Raw genomic sequence first — 21,949 nt, forward strand, 5'->3', positions numbered from 1 at the left:
TGGGTGACTGTAATCCATATTTAAGCAATGACCTTGAGAACTGATGGGAAATGTATCTGTACCACCATGTAAAATGCCATCATTCTAATATTAATATTTTCATTGCACGAAGCCTTAAATCATTTATGTTGGTGAAATAGGAAAAGAATTTGAGGAAAACATTTTCTGAATTAAATTGTATGCTATTTTGAAATTTAATTAATGAATTTGTAAATTTGTAGCATCAAGATGCAATGCCACAAAAATCGAAATATTGATTCTACAACAATAACGGTTTAGTAAGTAATTTTACTCTTGCTAAAATGTTAAAATTTTGGCTGTTGTGGCATTATTAAAACATTAATCTTAACAAAGTGTTCTGAGACAAATTTTAATACACCTTTTTAATCTTATATTTTTACATGGGAGTAAAAAATTAAAATTTACATATTATTTAGTATATGGTAGCAGTTAATTTTCAGTCCATGAAAGATCATATTCACAGAAAAATGGAAGTTTCCCTCCACAGCCAATGTCATTGAGTCCACCGTTTCGATGAACAGAGCCACAATCTTCTGCTTTGTTGTAGTCATCAGGTTGACCAGGTGATGACCATCTAGTGAATCCCGTAGATTGAAGCGGTTGTCCTGGTTGATGAAATTATGTTAGAAATGGGCTGAAGGAAGTACAATGGAACCTCATGTAATGAACATAATTCATTCATAATTTTACTGATAATGCAAAATACTTGTTAAAAAAGCAATTTATACCATTTGAATTAATGTAAAATATGATATTGCACTTCAATGCTGAAAAAAATATTTTAAAAAATGCATAAGTTTTATTCGAAGTAATTATGAAGTGTAGCATCCGTTTCAAAAAGATATGGCAGAGGGGGTGGTTTAGGAAATGGAATATAGAAGCATTAACTGAATTGGCTAGGTAGTATTATCAGTAGGCTGTAGAGAAAATCATGAGTGAGGGAAAGGAGCTGAGTACTATCAAGGAAAAATGGGAATATATCAAAAATGGGATATGGAAAGCCTCAAAAGAAACTCTAAGAACCTCCTGAAGAACTTAATTGTTCTCTCCCTGCAATCTTTCCTTGTTCCTTAAATATAGTCCCCCACCTCAACACCATCTCCTCCTTCGCCTATTGTTGTGTTACAATTATTATCAATTGAGGAACGCCAACAATGATGTCTTCTAACTGAACAAATACCCTATCAACTTCTTCATGTAGCCTTTATCATTCTTGGGTGAATTGACTGCCGACCTATTTCCCAGAGCCTCTGTGATATAAGTACAACCAAAATACTTTTGGATTCTCTTTTAAATTTTCTGCTAATCATTTCCTTTTGAATTCACTATGTTTTCCAAAATTCTTTCTTGCCATTCATCCCGATTTATCTTATCTGAACATAAGTGATCATTCATAAGTAAATGATCTCATTCATTTTGATGCAAGAGATATAACTATCTGTATTTTTCATCTTAGCATGACATAGCCCTTGACATCTTAACAATTTTTTAATATCCGTGTTATACCATCTATGTTCCGTCTTACCTCTTATAAACCTATTTGGAATAAATCTGTTGACTGCTGTGCATAGGATGTCTAGGATGTGATTCCATTTAATGCTTCTACATTCCATTTTCTAACCTGCTACCCCTTCCTTATCTTTTTGAAATGGACGCTACATTTCATGACAACTAAGTTGTGGCCAGAGTCCGCATCTGCTCCCGGGAAGCTGTGCGAATTGATCACACTGTTCCTAAACCTGTGTCTAACTAGAATATAATATAACTGATACCTTTTTGAGTCTCCTGGCATTTTCCATGTATACCTGCGTCTTTTGTGGTGTCTAAACCAAGTGTTGGTGATAACTAACCCCTGTCTCCTGCAGAACTCAACTGCTTTCTCCCCGCAGTCATTCCTCGTGCCTAAACCGTAGTCCCCAACCTCGTCACCATCTCTTCCTTTGCCTACCGTCGCATTCCAATCCCCCATCACTATCAAATGATTCCCTGAAGGAACACACGCGATTATATCCTCTAACTGATCATATATCGTAATGACCTCTTCTTCCTTATGGTTGCACAGTTGCATGTATACCTGAACAATGACCAAGTTCTTTGGTTCTGCTGTTATATCTACTGGTAATATTCTATCCGTTGCCTGTTCTACTATGTATGTATTCTACTAGTATGTTGACTACGCTTCTTCCTACCTCTTTATTTAATATTACAGCAACCCCTCGTTGGCTCTCGTCCCTGCTGCAGTATATTATTCTATAATTATCACTCCAGAAATCCACTCTATTCTTCCATCTCACCTCGCATAGACCTAAAATATCTATACATCCCCTTTTCATCTCTTACTTAATATTCTCCAATTTCCCTGTCCTCATCATTGTCCTAATATTCCACGTTCCTATTCTAACTAATTTGGTCTTCTTCTCCTGTGTCTTCTGTCCTGCTGCTCCTGGTTTTCCCTTGCAAGGGTTTCGTGGGATGACGACCTCGGAAATCTTGCCTCCCCTGCTGCCAGGCACAGCACACGGCCGATTGGGCCGAGCCCTGTAGTTGCCAGGACTCATATTCTCTGTAGTATCCTTCATTTAAATCTTGGGAATGATAATTGAGATGGTTTCCCGTTGCCTCCCCCAATAGTGTTTTCAATGTTACAACATCACTTAATTGCCGCCCTACTGGGGTCAGATGCCTTTGCAGCCGCCTCACTGAGGAACAGACGCTGCGTGGACTACCTTTCGTCTGGCTCCTAACCTTTGACCTATATGGCCTGGGTGACCCTACTAGGAGCAATTATCATTACTCCCACCAACACAGCTCTAGGGGTCATCAGAACCCACAAGCCCTTCCGCCACGTCAAGGTTGTAGTCTATGGGAGGGCTAACTTATATTATAAACCAACAAGATCCTTGGATGAGATTGGATTTGCAGAAAAATAATCACACATTTAGACTACTCTTCTAGACTGTACACACCATTGAAGGCTTGTGGAGTTCCTGAATAGTCAACAAGTAATAATTTAATTTTCAAATCTTTGCTTGCATTGGCACACGTTGGCATCATAAGACCATGCAATGCATTCTCCTCTGCTCTTGTATCCATTCACTTTGGTATATTTTCCCAAAAGAGACCTGTTTGTCACAATTGAAAACTTGTTGTGGCAGAGAACCCTTAGAGTATAAGATTCTTGAAGTCATCTGTACAGTTCTTTGCTGTCTTTGTGCTTAAGTTTACTGCTTCACCATACCTCAAGATGCAGTGATGCCAGTTCTTCTCTTAAACATATCAAATCTTCCACTGAATCTCTAAAATACTTTTACTTTGACCATTGATGATCCTGGCATTTCCTTAATGAGGTCAGAAAAAAATCACTTTCCCTTTCTTTCAAATGGTATTCTAGGTAATAGTGTCATGTTGCATTTGCTGTTCATATACCCACTTGACAAACAGTCTTATAACATTATTGAGAATATGTAACCAATGCATAGATGTTCTTGTCACTCCCTTTAAAGCATTCATCTCCTTAACCGGGTCCTTGTTCTTGAGGATAGTGTAAATTATTGATGCAGGCTGATTTGTTTGTGCATGCTATATCAGGCATGCACACATCATTTCAATGATTTTCAGTAACTTTATTCTTCATTCCTCTGTTTATTTTGTTTCTTGTGGCTGTCTTCTTTCTGTTTTCCTTGGGAGACGATTTAGCATGGGTTATTTCTTTTTCTCAAAATAATTACAATTGAATGTCTGCACACAAGTTTAGAAAATTGATTGTACTCCAGAGACATTAAGATGCTGCGGAGCAACTACTTAGCACAGACTGCTGCAGCAATTGCACAATCTTGGACTTTCCCCATCCTTGTCTTCATTAAACAAAAGTTTTTCTTTAGGTAAGTCAATTTTCAAAAATATATTTTGCTAGTGATGCAAATTACTCATTATTCAAGGTGCTTGTTCAGTGAGCTACCACTGTAGTTCCTTTCTTTTTGTGTGCATATTACTTTTAGAATTCTGCTGTTTAATGTAGGTATCAGATGGACGCAGACTGTGCACAATAAATTTCTTTGCCTCTCATGACAAAACAGAATGTGATACCTTGCACAACAATAAACCATCCATGTTCACGTACATCCAACTTTCCTTCATTTAGTCCAGAATCACTCCCCTTTCTATAACCAAAACTGATCATCCCGTAAGTAATCATTTGCCCTCCTTTCCATCTCCATGTTGATGAACCCCAGTACCACTTTACCTGCATGCAAAATCAAACTAATTGGTCTCTGGTCCACTCACATAGCTCTTTTTGATAGATACTAATACAGTTCTGATCAAATTTTACAATCAAATTCCTCCCTTATAAACACCATAATTAGGTCAAAGCTACTTTTCATTCCAAGTTTTCAAAAAACATTCATTAGTTCCATGGAAATGGTAAACATCATTAATTATTATTGGTATTCTTCTGGTAGCTTTTTAATGGACAGAGCCTTGAAAATTGTGCAAAAAATTCATTCACTTGCCTCTCCTAAGAAAAAACACAACCTGACTTTGGACAGTACAGTAATTAACACCTCTTCAATTCCTCATACTTCTTTCCTTCCAACATGCTCGTCCTATTCCGTCCCCTTTCTCATTTGCCTAACGTTTCCCCTCTTTCACGATATTCAACATCCTATTACCAATCAAAACATTCTGAATCCATCTTTCCTGACTCCTTTGGTTTCCTCCCAATAATCCTCTCTCCTCCTTGATCTGATGGGGATTTGCCCGGCGACTTTTATCCCAAAATCTGGTAATTTTCAAGCCTCTTAAACCATGTCATCCACGTTGAAGTATGGGCGGTAATGAACAGTATGGGTGACAATGAACACTCCTCACTTACCTCTCTCCCTTGCACTTCCCAGCTTAACTCTCCAACTGCCACCTGGACCTTTACAGTCTGATATATGTGCAGATTGTGGTTAATTATACATATGTATAGGAAAACGCCCTTGCTATTAATCCCATTCTACATTGACAGGCATGGATCAGAATATGAGTCCTGGCAAACAATGAGATTCCACACTTAGGGTGATGTGTTGTTCCCATTAGTAGGGGAGCTAATGCTACCTTGGTTGTAATCTCAAAAAATTGAGAAATGTAGAGCAGTAGAACAGAAGAACCAAAGAGGAACAAATAAGTTAGAATAAGGAATCAGAAAGTTAGGACAATGTGCAGGTCAGGAAAATTGGAAATTATAACATGAGAGGAAATAATAACATTTTTGGGATGGGTGGGTCAAGATGGAAGGGTAGCGGGGATTGATGGAATAACCGATGTTCATACATGAGATCCAGTGAGACATTGCGATAAGATTGAAAAAACGTTAGGAAGAAGCATAGTGAGAATAGAGCAAGTTAGTGATAGAATATTATCATTAGAACTAAAGGTTGAACCAATGAACTGGGTCATTGTTCAGTTTAACATGCCTCCAAGATGTCATAGGGATTGATAAGTCAACATGTGATAGTGTAGGTGTTTCTGGAGAGAAACGCTGATAGTAATATGGACTGGAATGTGATGGAAGGTAAAGGAACAGATGATAGTGAGGTAAAGGGCTAAGGTTCATGAACAAAGAATGACCTTGGGGAGAAAGTAGTAGAGCTCTGAAGGATAGAAGGCTTAATCACAAATAAATGTTGTTTAATTGACAACCTACACATAGGAATGCATTGAAAATGCTTGTGGATTCAGAAAGATATCAGTGAAACTCTACTATGGGTAATGATAGATTTAGGAACAGCATTATTAATATGCGGAGTTACATGGGAGCAGATACATTTTCAGACCGATTTAGGTAGTAACAAAGGGTAAAATCATATTCAAGAAGATAAAGCAGGAACAATGGATGAAGAGATGGAATTCAGAGACATTAACAAAGAGGATAAGAAAGGAGTATCAATGGGCTGTAGTGAAAATATAATTTGAGGAATGGGAGATGGTTATATTGGAATAAAAATGGGAATCTATCTAAAAAGAGTCATCAAACCACAAAAAAACGATAGGTACAATCAACAGGAAATGGAGAGCATAAGAAGCATGGTAGAAGGCATTGCAAGGATTGGGAGCAGAAATGTGAAATTAATGCACTATAAAGGATGGTTAATACAATGTGAAGATGTGAGAATGAAATTTTTGTGATAACAATCAGAGAAAAGTCAGGATATTAGTAGAACCAGAGATGACCCAAGAGAAGTGGATGGACTGAATAGAAGAAATGTATGGTAAAGACCGGTAAGGTTAGACATAAAGGTGACTTAGATGAGGATAGCTTATATCCAGGATTACTCAATGGTGACATAGAATTGGTATTGAGTTAAGAAATTAAATTCAAATTATTCCATAGGTGTTGAGAATATTTCTGCAGAAATAATTGAATGGTTAGGAAAGTGGGGGAGGAAGAGTCTTTAAGGACCAATTCACAGCATTTATGAGAAAGGAATCTGGCCGGAAGACATTGTCAGATCAGTGTTAGTTCCCATTCTAAAAAGGTATAATGAGGACTATAGAAAATAAGTTTGATTTTGCATGCAGGTAAAGTGGTTATCAGGATCATCAACATGAAAATGAAAATACTGCAAATGATTTCCTAGTGGATGATCAGTTTGGGTGTAGAAATAAAGGCTGGATTGAGACCATAACGGAATATAAAACATGAATAGAGAATAGAACAGAATACAATGAGGATGTATTATTAAGGCTTTCAAGAAAGGGAATTGAGTGGAATTAACAAATAAATTGCAGAAAATAGGAATAGATTTGAGATATAGGAGACTTATAGGAGTTAGGAGACTAGTCTTATAGTTTTAGTTGGAGATAGGAGTTGATAAACTAGGGCAGGTAGAAAGTATTGCATATCTCCCAAGTTTTTTGCACCAAAATGGTAAGAGCTATAGGGGCATAAGCAGAAGAATTGGGTTAGGCCCAGAGGGTTTCACAAGGCGGTAGGACTTGATGAAGTTAAGTACACATGTACGGGAATAGTGTATGCCGTAGGATTACTTCTTCAAAAGTACTGAACTACATTTTAAACTTGGATATCCACTCACCGAAAATTGTGACAAATTCCCCTTCTTTAAGACGATCGTGAAAGCCAACAAAGGCCCAAACTGTTTTTAGTTCACTTTCTGGATGTTTTGCAAATAAGGTTTGCAGTACCTGATGCTCAGCCTCAGAATTAACTATGGCTAAGTGACCACCTTCATTAGCACACCTTGATGATGCATCTTCAAATCCATTGGCTAGTGCAGTATGAAATTTGTAATATCCAACCCCTGGGAATAACTGATAATCAGCTGGAAGCTGTGGTGGTGCTGGAAGGGAAAACACAATACTTCATTTTAATCAAAGCATGGCAATGATTGACCCTGTGGTATTACAGTTTACATGAGGGAAATTTTGCTGCCTATCTTACTCTGCAGAAATCATAAATTAAAATCAATATTGAGCCACAAATTATTAAATGAAATTATAACAATACGTTGGTTCACTATGTTTCTCAATTTTATATATTTTGTGTGAAAAATATTTGGTTTCATGGGAAAACAGATGTGGGTAACTGATCACATACAAAGCCTTAAGTCACATCTACAAAACATTGTATAGAGTTTCGCTATCATACTGGATGTTTTAACTTTGGATCTCAATATATGTTATCCCCTGGATGAAATCTTCCACCCAAAGTTTTATTTCATCAGTTCAATATTTTCAATAGTGCTGATAATTTTTCTACAATAATATAAGGCACGATAAACATGAACATTAATTAATGGCTACCCATACAACCCCTGAACTCCCAATCATCATGATACATGGACAGCTGACTAGCATAATCAATTGCTGTTATATGTATTATGTATCAATAAACCATATACCTTGACTAAGTAATAAATTTACCAATGTTAGTCCAATGTTTAATGGTCATTGATTTCACAATGCATCACATGCCATTGCAAATGTTGTTTTACTGTGAGAATCTAGCCAGAGGAAGAATGAAAGACTTACCAATTGCTACAGCACCAAGATGAAAGGACTGGATACCGGCATACTCTGTCATGGTTTGTTCTACTTTCAGCTTCCAGTGTTTAGGAATCTTACTGCCTTCTTTGCTCAGTGATGCTTGGGATATTGAATGACCAGTTTGGTTTTTTCTGCTTGAAATAATCATGGTAAATGTTTTATTTACCTCTATACTCATGACCTCCTGAATTGAAATAAGTATTGCCAATGCTGTAATGGCAAGGAAAGATGTCCTTCTTTCTATCATGGTTGTGTACTCTTAGAGAAAGAACCTCTGTGGAGAATTATTCTGTGTTGCCTACTTGTGCCCTCGACTTATATATAAACTGGCGGTGATTTCACAACTGGTGGAAGGAAACCAGCAGAAGCAGAAAATCTTGTTTTTCAAAATAAAAACTCTTTCAGATATGCTAATCTCTCGAGTGGAATGATTTTATAAACCTTTAACCTTGTTTTCTTATAATTTGAAAATATTTTTCACATGAAATTAATCTTGCCCTCTGACTGCAAGATAGCTTGCTAATATGATTGTTTCAACCTCATGACCCAAGAAAAATCGTAAAAATGTGTCTGGCTGGGAGGAATAAATGAGAACTCTTCCTGCTATGATACTCATGAAAGCCAACTCACATAGTCATTAGGCCTGCATGTTATTATTACGTATAATCTCTAAGAATTTAAATAAATTGGTAAAAAATATAAAATGAAAAGTTTGATTGAAAAAGAAAATACAGAGGAACACTGATGTAACTAGTATGTGAGAATTGATGTCAGGATTTCTTTTTCATGATTGAAGGTACCTAAGTGATTTTATTGAGCATACATACTACATTTTTGTGTATTCTTTTAGCATAATAGGGGAATCTGGTTGGAGGTCAGACCTGATTCTTTGGAATGAAAAATCATCCTCTGCCTTTTCTATGTATTGCTAGCTAATGGGACCCAAAATCAACATCTCCTCTCAGAAAACCCCAAAATTACACAACTTCCCCTGAAAAATAAAATAAATTCCAGAACAACTAAATATAATTAGGAGTTGGAAAATTATAGCTCTTTCCACAAAATTTAGGCTATTTGTGTACAAAAATGACAAATGTGCATTGAAATTGCAGTACATAGTTTGTGTGGTAATTACAACTAGATTTTATCATTATGAAATTTTACCAAACTGTACTTAGCCTCAATAAATCATAGGGGTAGGAAAAGAGTAATGATTAAATGATTTTTTTACATGAAGTTAAACTTTTCATTGCTTATGAATTCACAACTTTTCAATCTTTTTCATGACATTTTTGTACATATTGTTGGTGTGTAGCTGAAGTTGCCAGTCTTCAATTTGATAAGGGTAGCAATATCCATCCTTGCATTTTAAATGTCATCTTATAATAATAATAATAATAATACTTTATTCATTTTAAAAATGGTACAACCATATTAAATGTCGTCAATCATAATATTACTTAATATATAAACATAAGTTCTTAAATGTGATGAAGATTGTCACAAAAGAATTCATCCAATGAGTAAAGTGGGTGAGCAAGTAACCAGGTATATACCCTATTCTTGAAACTCTGGATACCATCTGATTTCAACTGAGTAGGCAGATAGTTATACAGTCGTATGTTCATATTGTGAAATGTGTTGTAAGTTGATGACAATCTACAATAAGTAGTATTTAGATTCGATTTACCTCTTGTGGAATAGTTATGGAGGTTGGATCTTAATTGGTAAGTTTCTAGATTAACTTTCACATGAATCAGAGCCTTAAAGATATACAAACAAAATACAGTCATGATTCTATACCTAATAAAAAAAGGTTTGCAGGAATCACGTGGTGGTATATTAGCAAGAGAGCGAATAGCTCTCTTTTGCAGTAGCAAAATTTGTTTAACATGAGGGGAATGACCCCATAACTCAACACCATAATTCAAATGACATTGAAAGAAGGCAAGGTAATGTGCATGGAATGCAATGATTCAGCTCCAATTATGATATTTGTTTGCCTGTTACCACAGAAAATATTCTTCTCATTCCACATTGGAGTGATGGTGAAAAAAATTGTCCGTACTGATAAATACTAATTACCAATTGCAGATATGTTCTGGAGTCTTTCATTATGTTAAGCTATACCCATTTTGTTGAGAGGTATAGCTTTCAAATAACAAATTTTTATCTAGAGCTTAGAGCTGACATAATTTTCTAGTGCCTAAACGGTCTGGAGAGAGAAGTTTCCCAAGAAAATGCACCTATGTATTAATAGTTTAATCCAGCCAAATGATTATTGGAGAGTTTACGACCAAATAAATTATCTTTCTTTGATCATGCAAAAAGAGGTCCTTCAAAATAATGGAGGGATCCAAATATGGGAAATTGGGGGTGTCGGGAGGGGTAGAAACAATATTTCTGGAGATATAACTTTATTCATTATTTTCATTTAATTCATAGGAGTTATTGTCCCTACTTATGTAAAATTAGGTGAGGAATTGAAAAGCTACCAAAGATTAGAAGTCTTCTTAGCCACCCAATGTTAAAGCATATGAGGGAGTATAGTAAAGTTTTAATTGTTACTAAGAAATAGCCAAAATATCTGCATAAAATTATTTTAATATTATTTGGTCCTTATGTGCATGATTTATAACCTACAGCTATGAATGAAATTGTTTCAGGAAACCATACATTGAAGTAACTCACAGAATGGAGAAGATACAGGCTGGCAGTTTGATTAAGTTCTTTCAATTAAAAGGCTGCAGTGTCTGGTAAGTAACGATGAAATGATGGATGTTATGGTATTATTAGCCTGTCACATGACAAAGTTGTGATGTGGGAATGTAATTTTTAAATTGGCCACATGCCCCTTACAGATGATTCAAGAAATGGAATACCATAACTCACGAATGATTCTGTCATGGTAAAGAAAGTGGAGGACTTTATCCTATTAGAGTGAAGAGCAACCATCCAATTGATCATGAATAAGACTGATCTCAGTCATGGCAGTGTCGAATTACTGCATGTCTCAAACGTGTTAGCCACTGGGCTCCAGGACTACTGACTCCTTTTCAGAAACAAATATGGTGCAATTTGTCAAGGGAGATGTTGAATCTTTTGGAGCAAGACAAAGAGGATTTGGTTGTTCGCCTAGTAACAATGGGTGAACCTTAGATCCATCAATATGATCCAGAGACCAAAGAGATGAGCATTTAGTGTAAGCATAAAGACTCACCTCCCCTCAAGAAGCCTAAGGTCCACAAGTCTTTGAGATCTTAACAGACTACCTGGAGAAGGTCAGACCACCACTGGTGCCTATTACTGCACACTGCCAAACACATTTTGTGATACTGTAAAAAAATGGCATGAGATGAATGCCTAAGGCATCTTCTTGCAAACAATGCACTTGCCTCTTCAGGTGTGATTGATGAATTAAAGTGATGTGGCTTTGAAATTTTGCCATATCTGCCCTATTCTTCCAATCTAGCCTCAAGTGATTTCTTCATTATTTCAGAATTGAAAAACCCAATTAGGGGTCAGAAATTTGATAACAGAAATGATGTTATTCAATAGTTGAAACAAGAGTTTTGGCACAATTTCTTTACTTCCACTATGATGGCCTTTGAAAGGTCAAGAAACGCTAAGAGAATGTATAACTCTGGATGGTGACTATGTAGAGAATTCTCAAGAGAAATAAATGAAAATTAAGTTTGTATCTCTATTATTTTTAGTAGTAATTAAAGCTATACAGTGGCCCTTGTGTGTAGCTGTGAACATGTTCATTCCAGAATTATAGTATGTTAAGTAGCATAGTGAAATCCTTTTTGTAAAAAATGTTTAGCCAACAGAGTAGTAAAACTATATCTCGTGGAACCAATCATTTCCAAGACCCAGAAGTCACTTAATGAATGTGGAATTCAACCCTGCAATAACTGAGATGATCGGTAAAATTTAAATAATGATTGAAGAATAAACGTATTATTTTCTAAACTAATCAAATGTTTGGCATTTCAAAAAAAAACAAACTCATCATAAAATCATGTAAAATTCCAGGGAAGGAGTGTTTAACCCACATGAGGTAAGACTAATGTGTCCTCACCTGTCATTACTATTTTTATGCACCTAATAATTTAGGGTTGAACATACTTTGTGTCAAGTATTTTCATGTGCAGTATTATCACATCACTGTTAATCCTAGCAGTGTGCTAATAAATCCATAGGTATTCATTTTACTGAAAAAAATGGTAAAGTTTTTGTCAAAGAAAATAAATTTTCTGGAATTGAATGCCTTTTGAAATTCAATATAAGAATTTATTTCGATTTTAAGATTTATACATAATAGAAATATTGAGTTTACTTCAATGACCATTGAGCATTTATTTTTTTTTTGTTATTTTTGAAATTTATTTTGAACGCGTGAAAATTCTTAAAATGAATCACTTCAAATGGTTGAATTTATTTAACCTACATCTGATATTAAATACAAACATATACGTAAGACAGAGAAGGAATGCATTAATCTTTAAAAAATAGTACAAATTTTATATTATATACTTAATTTATCAATTTTCAGCCCAAGAAAGATCATATTCACAGAAAAATGGAAGTACACTTGCACAGCCAATGTCGTTGAGTCCACCATTGCGACGAACAGTGCCACAATCTTCTGCTTTATTGTAGTCATCAGGTTGACCAGGTGATGACCATCTAGTGAATCCCGTAGATTGAAGCGGTTGTCCTGGTTGATGAAATTATGTTAGAAATGGGCTGAAGGAAGTACAATGAAACCTCATGTAACGAACATAATTCATTCAGAATTTTACTGATGATACAAAATACTTGTTAAAAAAGCAATTAATCCCAAATAAATTAATTTAAAGTATATAATGCACTTTCGTGCTGAAAAAAATATTTTAAAAATATGCATAATTTTTATACAAAGAAATTATTTAAAGTAATTATGGAGTGTAGCATCTGATTAAAAAAATATGGCAGAGGGGATGGTTTAGGATATAGAATATAGAAGCATTAACTGAAATGACAAGGAAGTGGTATCAGTAGGCTGTAGAGAAAATCATGAGTGATGGAAAGAGGCTGAGTACTATTACCCCATGTTTTTACCAGCTGATCGTCAACATTAAAAAGATTTTCTTTTATTGAATTAAGGAAGATTTCAGCTAGGAAGGGGGGGAGTGGGGAACCCATAGCTAGCCCATCCTTTTGGCTATTAAGAATGTGGTTGAAACTAAAATAGTTTTTGTTTACTGTCATTTATCAATTTGAAATATTTTGGGCAATGGTGGGATCATTGAGGAGTTCTTTTGCCTTAAGCAAGGCTTCAGATATGGGCACACAGGTAAATTAATAATTTTCTTCATGTCAAATGAGACTAGTCTTGCTTTTTCTGGAACACTAATTCCTTTCACTATTTTGGCATGCTCTTTTGAGTGTTTAAATCCATATTTAGGTTTAACTGTAAAATCTCGGAGCAATGAGTTTAATTTACATGACAGAAGGTGTGAAGGAGCAGACAAAGATGAGACTACAGGTCGAATAGGCATGGCTTGTCTACATTCTGTTGTTTGTGGAAAAGTGCAAAGTCTTTTAGTAGGGATATCTTCCAATATTGGCTGTGCCAATTTCACATATATGCACAAAAAGTAGCCCTATTCGCTAGCCATTCCAAGTTCCTCAACTCATGTTTATCCCTTGGTATCACACCCAATGGTCTTGAAAACAAAACACCCCTTTCTGGTATGCCCTAGCCGACACCTGCACTTACACACCTTCATATTCCAACAATCACACGAACTCACACGTGATGTTCTATCTCACTACATCTCTCTTTCTAGTGAACATCTCAGTCTGTGGCCTCCATCTCTGCAACAACACCCCTCCCTACAGAAAAACATGGGTCAACTACATAACTCTCTCAGGAGACTCGGGTACCCTGAAAAATTACTGAACAGTAGAATTCTCAAACTGTCAACCCAAGACTTTCCTCCCCCCAAACCAAACCACCTAACATTATAACCACTTTCTTCCCTGGAACCTACAAAATTAAACATATACAACATCCTTGGATGTGATTGTATTTGCAGAGAATAATCACACATTTAGGCTGCTCTTCTAGACTGTACACACCATTGAAGGCTTGTGGAGTTCCTGAATAGTCAACAAGTAATGATTTAATTTTCAAATCATTGCTTGCGTTGACACACATTAGCATCATAAGGCCATACATAGCATTCTCTCCTTCGCTTGTATAAATTCACTTAGGCATATTTTCCCAAAAGAGACCTGTTTGTCACAATTGAAAACTAGTGATAGAAAACCCTTAGAGTATCAGTTTCTTGAAGTCATCTGTGCAGTTCTTTGCTGTCTTTGTGATGAAGTTTACTTTTCAATAACTTTTATTCTTCATTTCTATCTTTATTTTGTTTTCTTGTGGCTGTCTTCTTGCTGTTTCCCTTTGGAGACTATTGAGCATTGGTTATTTCCATTGCTCAAAATAATTACAATTGAATGTCTGCACACAAGTTTGGAAAATTGAGTAAACTCCAGAGATATTAAGATGCTGCAGGACGACTACTTAGCACAGACTGCTGCAGCAATTGCACAATCTCGGACTTTCCCTATCCTTGCCCTCATTATGAATGAAAATAACTTACTTGATCCTATACAATCTGGCTTTCGGTCCTCTCACAGTACAGCTACCGCTCTCCTTAAAATAACAGATGACATCCGACTATCCATGGATCGCAAAGAGGTGACAATAATGACTCTCCTAGACTTTACCAAAGCCTTCGACTCTATTGACAAAGATATACTCTTAGCAAAACTTCAAAACCTGAATTTTTCTTCCTCGTCTTTACTGTGGATTCGCTCATACCTAAGTAACTGATTCCAAAGAGTCATTACACCTAATTCATCCTCTAACTGGCTTCAAATACACAGGGGTGTCCCACAAGGATCCATTCTTAGACCCTTGCTTTTTTCCCTGTATATAAACGATATTAGTAAATGCATTTTAAATTGCAACCATCACCTTTATGCCGATGATTTACAAATATATCACCATTCCCGCCTTCAAGACCTACCTACAATTATAAACGAAATTAATGCAGATCTAGCTGCTTTGTCACTATGGGGAATAAAAAATTTATTGAAAATAAACCCAATCAAAAGTCAGTCCATTATAATTGGATACCATAAACTACATTCTAAAATAAGTATTGATAAACTACCACCACTAAAATTGCAAGGATCTATCATTCCATACCTAAGGACAGTAAATAATTTAGGCTTAACCATAAATGAAACATTATCTTGGACTGATCATGCAATTGCTATCTGCAGAAAAATTAACTCATCCCTGCATTCACTGAAAAGGTTAAAGCACATTGCTCCCCCCTCCTTAAAGATGCTTCTTGTGTCCTCTCTTCTCATACCCCACTTTGATTACTGTGATGTAGTATACCAAGACCTTTCAGGCGAACTGAAAACCAAACTCCAGAAGACCCATAATTCCTGTGTGCGGTTCATATGTGATCTTAGGAAGTACGATCATATTTCCGACTCATTTAATAGAATATCCTGGTTAAAGCTAGAAGGCCGCAGGCATTTACATATTCTTTCACTTCTCTACGGCATACTTTCAAACCGCACACCTAAATATCTATACAAAAATTTCCTCTTCATCAACTCTATCCACAACAAAAATACTAGGGGTAATTATAAACTTCTTGTCCCACACCATCGCACGGAAATCTATCACAAATCTTTTCATGTTACAGCATGCCGTCTGTGGAACTCTCTCCCAGATGACATAAAAAACTCTTCATCAACAACAACATTTAGAAGAGCACTTCACAAGTTCATTTTCCTCAGGTACTTAACCAGTATACCCTCCGTCATTCCACTCAGCTGTTATACAGATCACTGTGTCTACTTTTTTACCCTGCTTTTTTGTTTTGTCATCTCAAGCGGTAGGAGTTTGAATAATTATTTTTAGAAATATCACGCTTCTCATTACTCCGCATGTGTTGTCAATGTATTTAATTTCTCCAATTCAATTTCAGTAACTTAATAATATGTATACTCTGTAAAAATGATTGTTACAATGTACATGTATCTTTCCTCTGATTAATAGGGTTTTCGCAGGTTTTTCACACCCCCCTTCTCTTCGTGGGTGTTTTTCCTGCGTGGGTTTTTACTAGTTGAGCAATGCCACGCTCTCCCTAGCTTTTCCCGCAAACCTCATTCTTTGCTTAGACTTTCCTCATTTTATTGTACTCTATCTTCACTGTCATTTAATTTGAGTATATGTAGGTGTATTCTTAATTTATATATGTATGTATGTATGGGTGTATATGTGCGTACTTATGTATGTATTTATGTATGTGTATGAATGCATGTATGTATGTTTATGTGTGTATATGTATGTGTGTGTGGATATGTATATATATGTGTAGGTATGTGTATGAATATAGGTATGTATGTATGTGTATGTGTGTGTCTATATATATGTATATACTTTTTTCTTTTCGATGTGCAAATCTGTGTTAATGAATTGATGTCTGTCTATATGTATTTATGTGTACATATTAATGTAACTGTAAGTTTGATGGCTAATATAATATGTATACGACGATGGGTTAAATGGAAGAAGGGACCATTTGGTATCAATTTTGCCCAAATAAAGACCACTATCTATCTATCTATTATGCAAAAACTTTTTTCTTTAGGTAAGTCAATTTTCAAAAATATATTTTGCCAGTAATGCAAATTACTCATTATTCAAGGTGCTTGTTTAGTGAGCTACCACTGTAGTTCCTTTCTTTTTGTGTGCATATTACTTTTAGAATTCTGCTGTTTAATGTAGGTATCAGATGGACGCAGACTGTGCAACAATAAATTTCTTTGCCTCTCATGACAAAACAGAATGTGATACCTTGCACAACAATAAACCATCCATGTTCACGTACATCCAACTTTCCTTCATTTAGTCCAGAATCACTCCCCTTTCTATAACCAAAACTGATCATCCCGTAAGTAATCATTTGCCCTCCTTTCCATCTCCATGTTGATGAACCCCAGTACCACTTTACCTGCATGCAAAATCAAACTAATTGGTCTCTGGTCCACTCACATAGCTCTTTTTGATAGATACTAATACAGTTCTGATCAAATTTTACAATCAAATTCCTCCCTTATAAACACCATAATTAGGTCAAAGCTACTTTTCATTCCAAGTTTTCAAAAAACATTCATTAGTTCCATGGAAATGGTAAACATCATTAATTATTATTGGTATTCTTCTGGTAGCTTTTTAATGGACAGAGCCTTGAAAATTGTGCAAAAAATTCATTCACTTGCCTCTCCTAAGAAAAAACACAACCTGACTTTGGACAGTACAGTAATTAACACCTCTTCAATTCCTCATACTTCTTTCCTTCCAACATGCTCGTCCTATTCCGTCCCCTTTCTCATTTGCCTAACGTTTCCCCTCTTTCACGATATTCAACATCCTATTACCAATCAAAACATTCTGAATCCATCTTTCCTGACTCCTTTGGTTTCCTCCCAATAATCCTCTCTCCTCCTTGATCTGATGGGGATTTGCCCGGCGACTTTTATCCCAAAATCTGGTAATTTTCAAGCCTCTTAAACCATGTCATCCACGTTGAAGTATGGGCGGTAATGAACAGTATGGGTGACAATGAACACTCCTCACTTACCTCTCTCCCTTGCACTTCCCAGCTTAACTCTCCAACTGCCACCTGGACCTTTACAGTCTGATATATGTGCAGATTGTGGTTAATTATACATATGTATAGGAAAACGCCCTTGCTATTAATCCCATTCTACATTGACAGGCATGGATCAGAATATGAGTCCTGGCAAACAATGAGATTCCACACTTAGGGTGATGTGTTGTTCCCATTAGTAGGGGAGCTAATGCTACCTTGGTTGTAATCTCAAAAAATTGAGAAATGTAGAGCAGTAGAACAGAAGAACCAAAGAGGAACAAATAAGTTAGAATAAGGAATCAGAAAGTTAGGACAATGTGCAGGTCAGGAAAATTGGAAATTATAACATGAGAGGAAATAATAACATTTTTGGGATGGGTGGGTCAAGATGGAAGGGTAGCGGGGATTGATGGAATAACCGATGTTCATACATGAGATCCAGTGAGACATTGCGATAAGATTGAAAAAACGTTAGGAAGAAGCATAGTGAGAATAGAGCAAGTTAGTGATAGAATATTATCATTAGAACTAAAGGTTGAACCAATGAACTGGGTCATTGTTCAGTTTAACATGCCTCCAAGATGTCATAGGGATTGATAAGTCAACATGTGATAGTGTAGGTGTTTCTGGAGAGAAACGCTGATAGTAATATGGACTGGAATGTGATGGAAGGTAAAGGAACAGATGATAGTGAGGTAAAGGGCTAAGGTTCATGAACAAAGAATGACCTTGGGGAGAAAGTAGTAGAGCTCTGAAGGATAGAAGGCTTAATCACAAATAAATGTTGTTTAATTGACAACCTACACATAGGAATGCATTGAAAATGCTTGTGGATTCAGAAAGATATCAGTGAAACTCTACTATGGGTAATGATAGATTTAGGAACAGCATTATTAATATGCGGAGTTACATGGGAGCAGATACATTTTCAGACCGATTTAGGTAGTAACAAAGGGTAAAATCATATTCAAGAAGATAAAGCAGGAACAATGGATGAAGAGATGGAATTCAGAGACATTAACAAAGAGGATAAGAAAGGAGTATCAATGGGCTGTAGTGAAAATATAATTTGAGGAATGGGAGATGGTTATATTGGAATAAAAATGGGAATCTATCTAAAAAGAGTCATCAAACCACAAAAAAACGATAGGTACAATCAACAGGAAATGGAGAGCATAAGAAGCATGGTAGAAGGCATTGCAAGGATTGGGAGCAGAAATGTGAAATTAATGCACTATAAAGGATGGTTAATACAATGTGAAGATGTGAGAATGAAATTTTTGTGATAACAATCAGAGAAAAGTCAGGATATTAGTAGAACCAGAGATGACCCAAGAGAAGTGGATGGACTGAATAGAAGAAATGTATGGTAAAGACCGGTAAGGTTAGACATAAAGGTGACTTAGATGAGGATAGCTTATATCCAGGATTACTCAATGGTGACATAGAATTGGTATTGAGTTAAGAAATTAAATTCAAATTATTCCATAGGTGTTGAGAATATTTCTGCAGAAATAATTGAATGGTTAGGAAAGTGGGGGAGGAAGAGTCTTTAAGGACCAATTCACAGCATTTATGAGAAAGGAATCTGGCCGGAAGACATTGTCAGATCAGTGTTAGTTCCCATTCTAAAAAGGTATAATGAGGACTATAGAAAATAAGTTTGATTTTGCATGCAGGTAAAGTGGTTATCAGGATCATCAACATGAAAATGAAAATACTGCAAATGATTTCCTAGTGGATGATCAGTTTGGGTGTAGAAATAAAGGCTGGATTGAGACCATAACGGAATATAAAACATGAATAGAGAATAGAACAGAATACAATGAGGATGTATTATTAAGGCTTTCAAGAAAGGGAATTGAGTGGAATTAACAAATAAATTGCAGAAAATAGGAATAGATTTGAGATATAGGAGACTTATAGGAGTTAGGAGACTAGTCTTATAGTTTTAGTTGGAGATAGGAGTTGATAAACTAGGGCAGGTAGAAAGTATTGCATATCTCCCAAGTTTTTTGCACCAAAATGGTAAGAGCTATAGGGGCATAAGCAGAAGAATTGGGTTAGGCCCAGAGGGTTTCACAAGGCGGTAGGACTTGATGAAGTTAAGTACACATGTACGGGAATAGTGTATGCCGTAGGATTACTTCTTCAAAAGTACTGAACTACATTTTAAACTTGGATATCCACTCACCGAAAATTGTGACAAATTCCCCTTCTTTAAGACGATCGTGAAAGCCAACAAAGGCCCAAACTGTTTTTAGTTCACTTTCTGGATGTTTTGCAAATAAGGTTTGCAGTACCTGATGCTCAGCCTCAGAATTAACTATGGCTAAGTGACCACCTTCATTAGCACACCTTGATGATGCATCTTCAAATCCATTGGCTAGTGCAGTATGAAATTTGTAATATCCAACCCCTGGGAATAACTGATAATCAGCTGGAAGCTGTGGTGGTGCTGGAAGGGAAAACACAATACTTCATTTTAATCAAAGCATGGCAATGATTGACCCTGTGGTATTACAGTTTACATGAGGGAAATTTTGCTGCCTATCTTACTCTGCAGAAATCATAAATTAAAATCAATATTGAGCCACAAATTATTAAATGAAATTATAACAATACGTTGGTTCACTATGTTTCTCAATTTTATATATTTTGTGTGAAAAATATTTGGTTTCATGGGAAAACAGATGTGGGTAACTGATCACATACAAAGCCTTAAGTCACATCTACAAAACATTGTATAGAGTTTCGCTATCATACTGGATGTTTTAACTTTGGATCTCAATATATGTTATCCCCTGGATGAAATCTTCCACCCAAAGTTTTATTTCATCAGTTCAATATTTTCAATAGTGCTGATAATTTTTCTACAATAATATAAGGCACGATAAACATGAACATTAATTAATGGCTACCCATACAACCCCTGAACTCCCAATCATCATGATACATGGACAGCTGACTAGCATAATCAATTGCTGTTATATGTATTATGTATCAATAAACCATATACCTTGACTAAGTAATAAATTTACCAATGTTAGTCCAATGTTTAATGGTCATTGATTTCACAATGCATCACATGCCATTGCAAATGTTGTTTTACTGTGAGAATCTAGCCAGAGGAAGAATGAAAGACTTACCAATTGCTACAGCACCAAGATGAAAGGACTGGATACCGGCATACTCTGTCATGGTTTGTTCTACTTTCAGCTTCCAGTGTTTAGGAATCTTACTGCCTTCTTTGCTCAGTGATGCTTGGGATATTGAATGTCCAGTTTGGTTTTTTCTGCTTGAAATAATCATGGTAAATGTTTTATTTACCTCTATACTCATGACCTCCTGAATTGAAATAAGTATTGCCAATACTGTAATGGCAAGGAAAGATGTCCTTCTTTCTATCATGGTGGTGTAGTCTGAAAGAAAGAACTTCTGTGGAGAATTATTCTGTGTTGCCTACTTGTGCCCTCTACTTATATAATAATAATAATATTTTATTCATCCAAGAGACACTGTGCATAGTAGCTCTAGCAAGTGTATAGGACATGTCATGGTTTACAAAAAATAGAAAGTATTACAAGAAACAAGTGTTACAAGGATAAAAGGAAGGAATGAACATTTATGAATTAGGTCTCAGGTATTCTTTGATGCTGTAAAAACACTTATCAGAGAGGTATTCTCGGACCATTTTCTTGAATACTGGTTCACGCTCTTCTTTTTTAATACATATAGGTAGGTTATTATATAATTTTATACACATTGATTTAGGACCATTTGCAGCCATGGTTAAGTTTGTTGATTTTACATGCAGGTTGTTGCATTGTCTTGTATTGTACAGGTGAATGCTATTGTTCGTTTCAAAATCTGCACTATAATTTTTAACAAGCATTATAGATTGATAGATATATACACAGGGAGCAGTTAACAATTTTAACTTTCTAAAGAGAGGTCGACAGTGTGCATAATAATTTTCATTGCACATAATTCTCACCATCTTTTTCTGTATCTTTAGAACACTGAGAAGGTGAGAGGGCAGTCCCCACAATACAATTCCATAAGAAATTCTTGAATGAAATGATCCATAGTACAACATAATCAACACATTTTGACTTACAGTGTGTCTTATTATGGAGAGT

At 35.9% G+C, this 21,949-nt stretch overlaps 2 protein-coding genes across 2 annotated transcripts; both read right to left on the reverse strand.

Moving 5' to 3' along the window:
- Nucleotides 1–399: 399 nt before the first annotated feature.
- Nucleotides 400–8,327, reverse strand: LOC139697953 (hemolymph lipopolysaccharide-binding protein-like). The gene is made up of 3 exons (XM_071596810.1): nt 8,056–8,327; nt 7,101–7,364; nt 400–626 (listed from the first exon to the last, which is right to left on the reverse strand). Exons 1-3 carry the CDS (start codon nt 8,315–8,317, stop codon nt 451–453), a joined length of 702 nt encoding a protein of 233 aa, XP_071452911.1. The 5' UTR covers nt 8,318–8,327; the 3' UTR covers nt 400–450.
- A 4,290-nt stretch (nt 8,328–12,617) lies between these two features.
- On the reverse strand, nt 12,618–21,078 carry LOC139698035 (hemolymph lipopolysaccharide-binding protein-like). The gene is made up of 3 exons (XM_071596894.1): nt 20,957–21,078; nt 20,002–20,265; nt 12,618–12,793 (listed from the first exon to the last, which is right to left on the reverse strand). Exons 1-3 carry the CDS (start codon nt 21,006–21,008, stop codon nt 12,618–12,620), a joined length of 492 nt encoding a protein of 163 aa, XP_071452995.1. The 5' UTR covers nt 21,009–21,078.
- Between the last annotated feature and the right edge of the window lie 871 nt (nt 21,079–21,949).

Source organism: Hetaerina americana, unplaced genomic scaffold, assembly GCF_022747635.1.
Source record: "Hetaerina americana unplaced genomic scaffold, ioHetAmer1.1.p SCAF_8, whole genome shotgun sequence".
Lineage (NCBI taxonomy): Eukaryota > Metazoa > Arthropoda > Insecta > Odonata > Calopterygidae > Hetaerina > Hetaerina americana.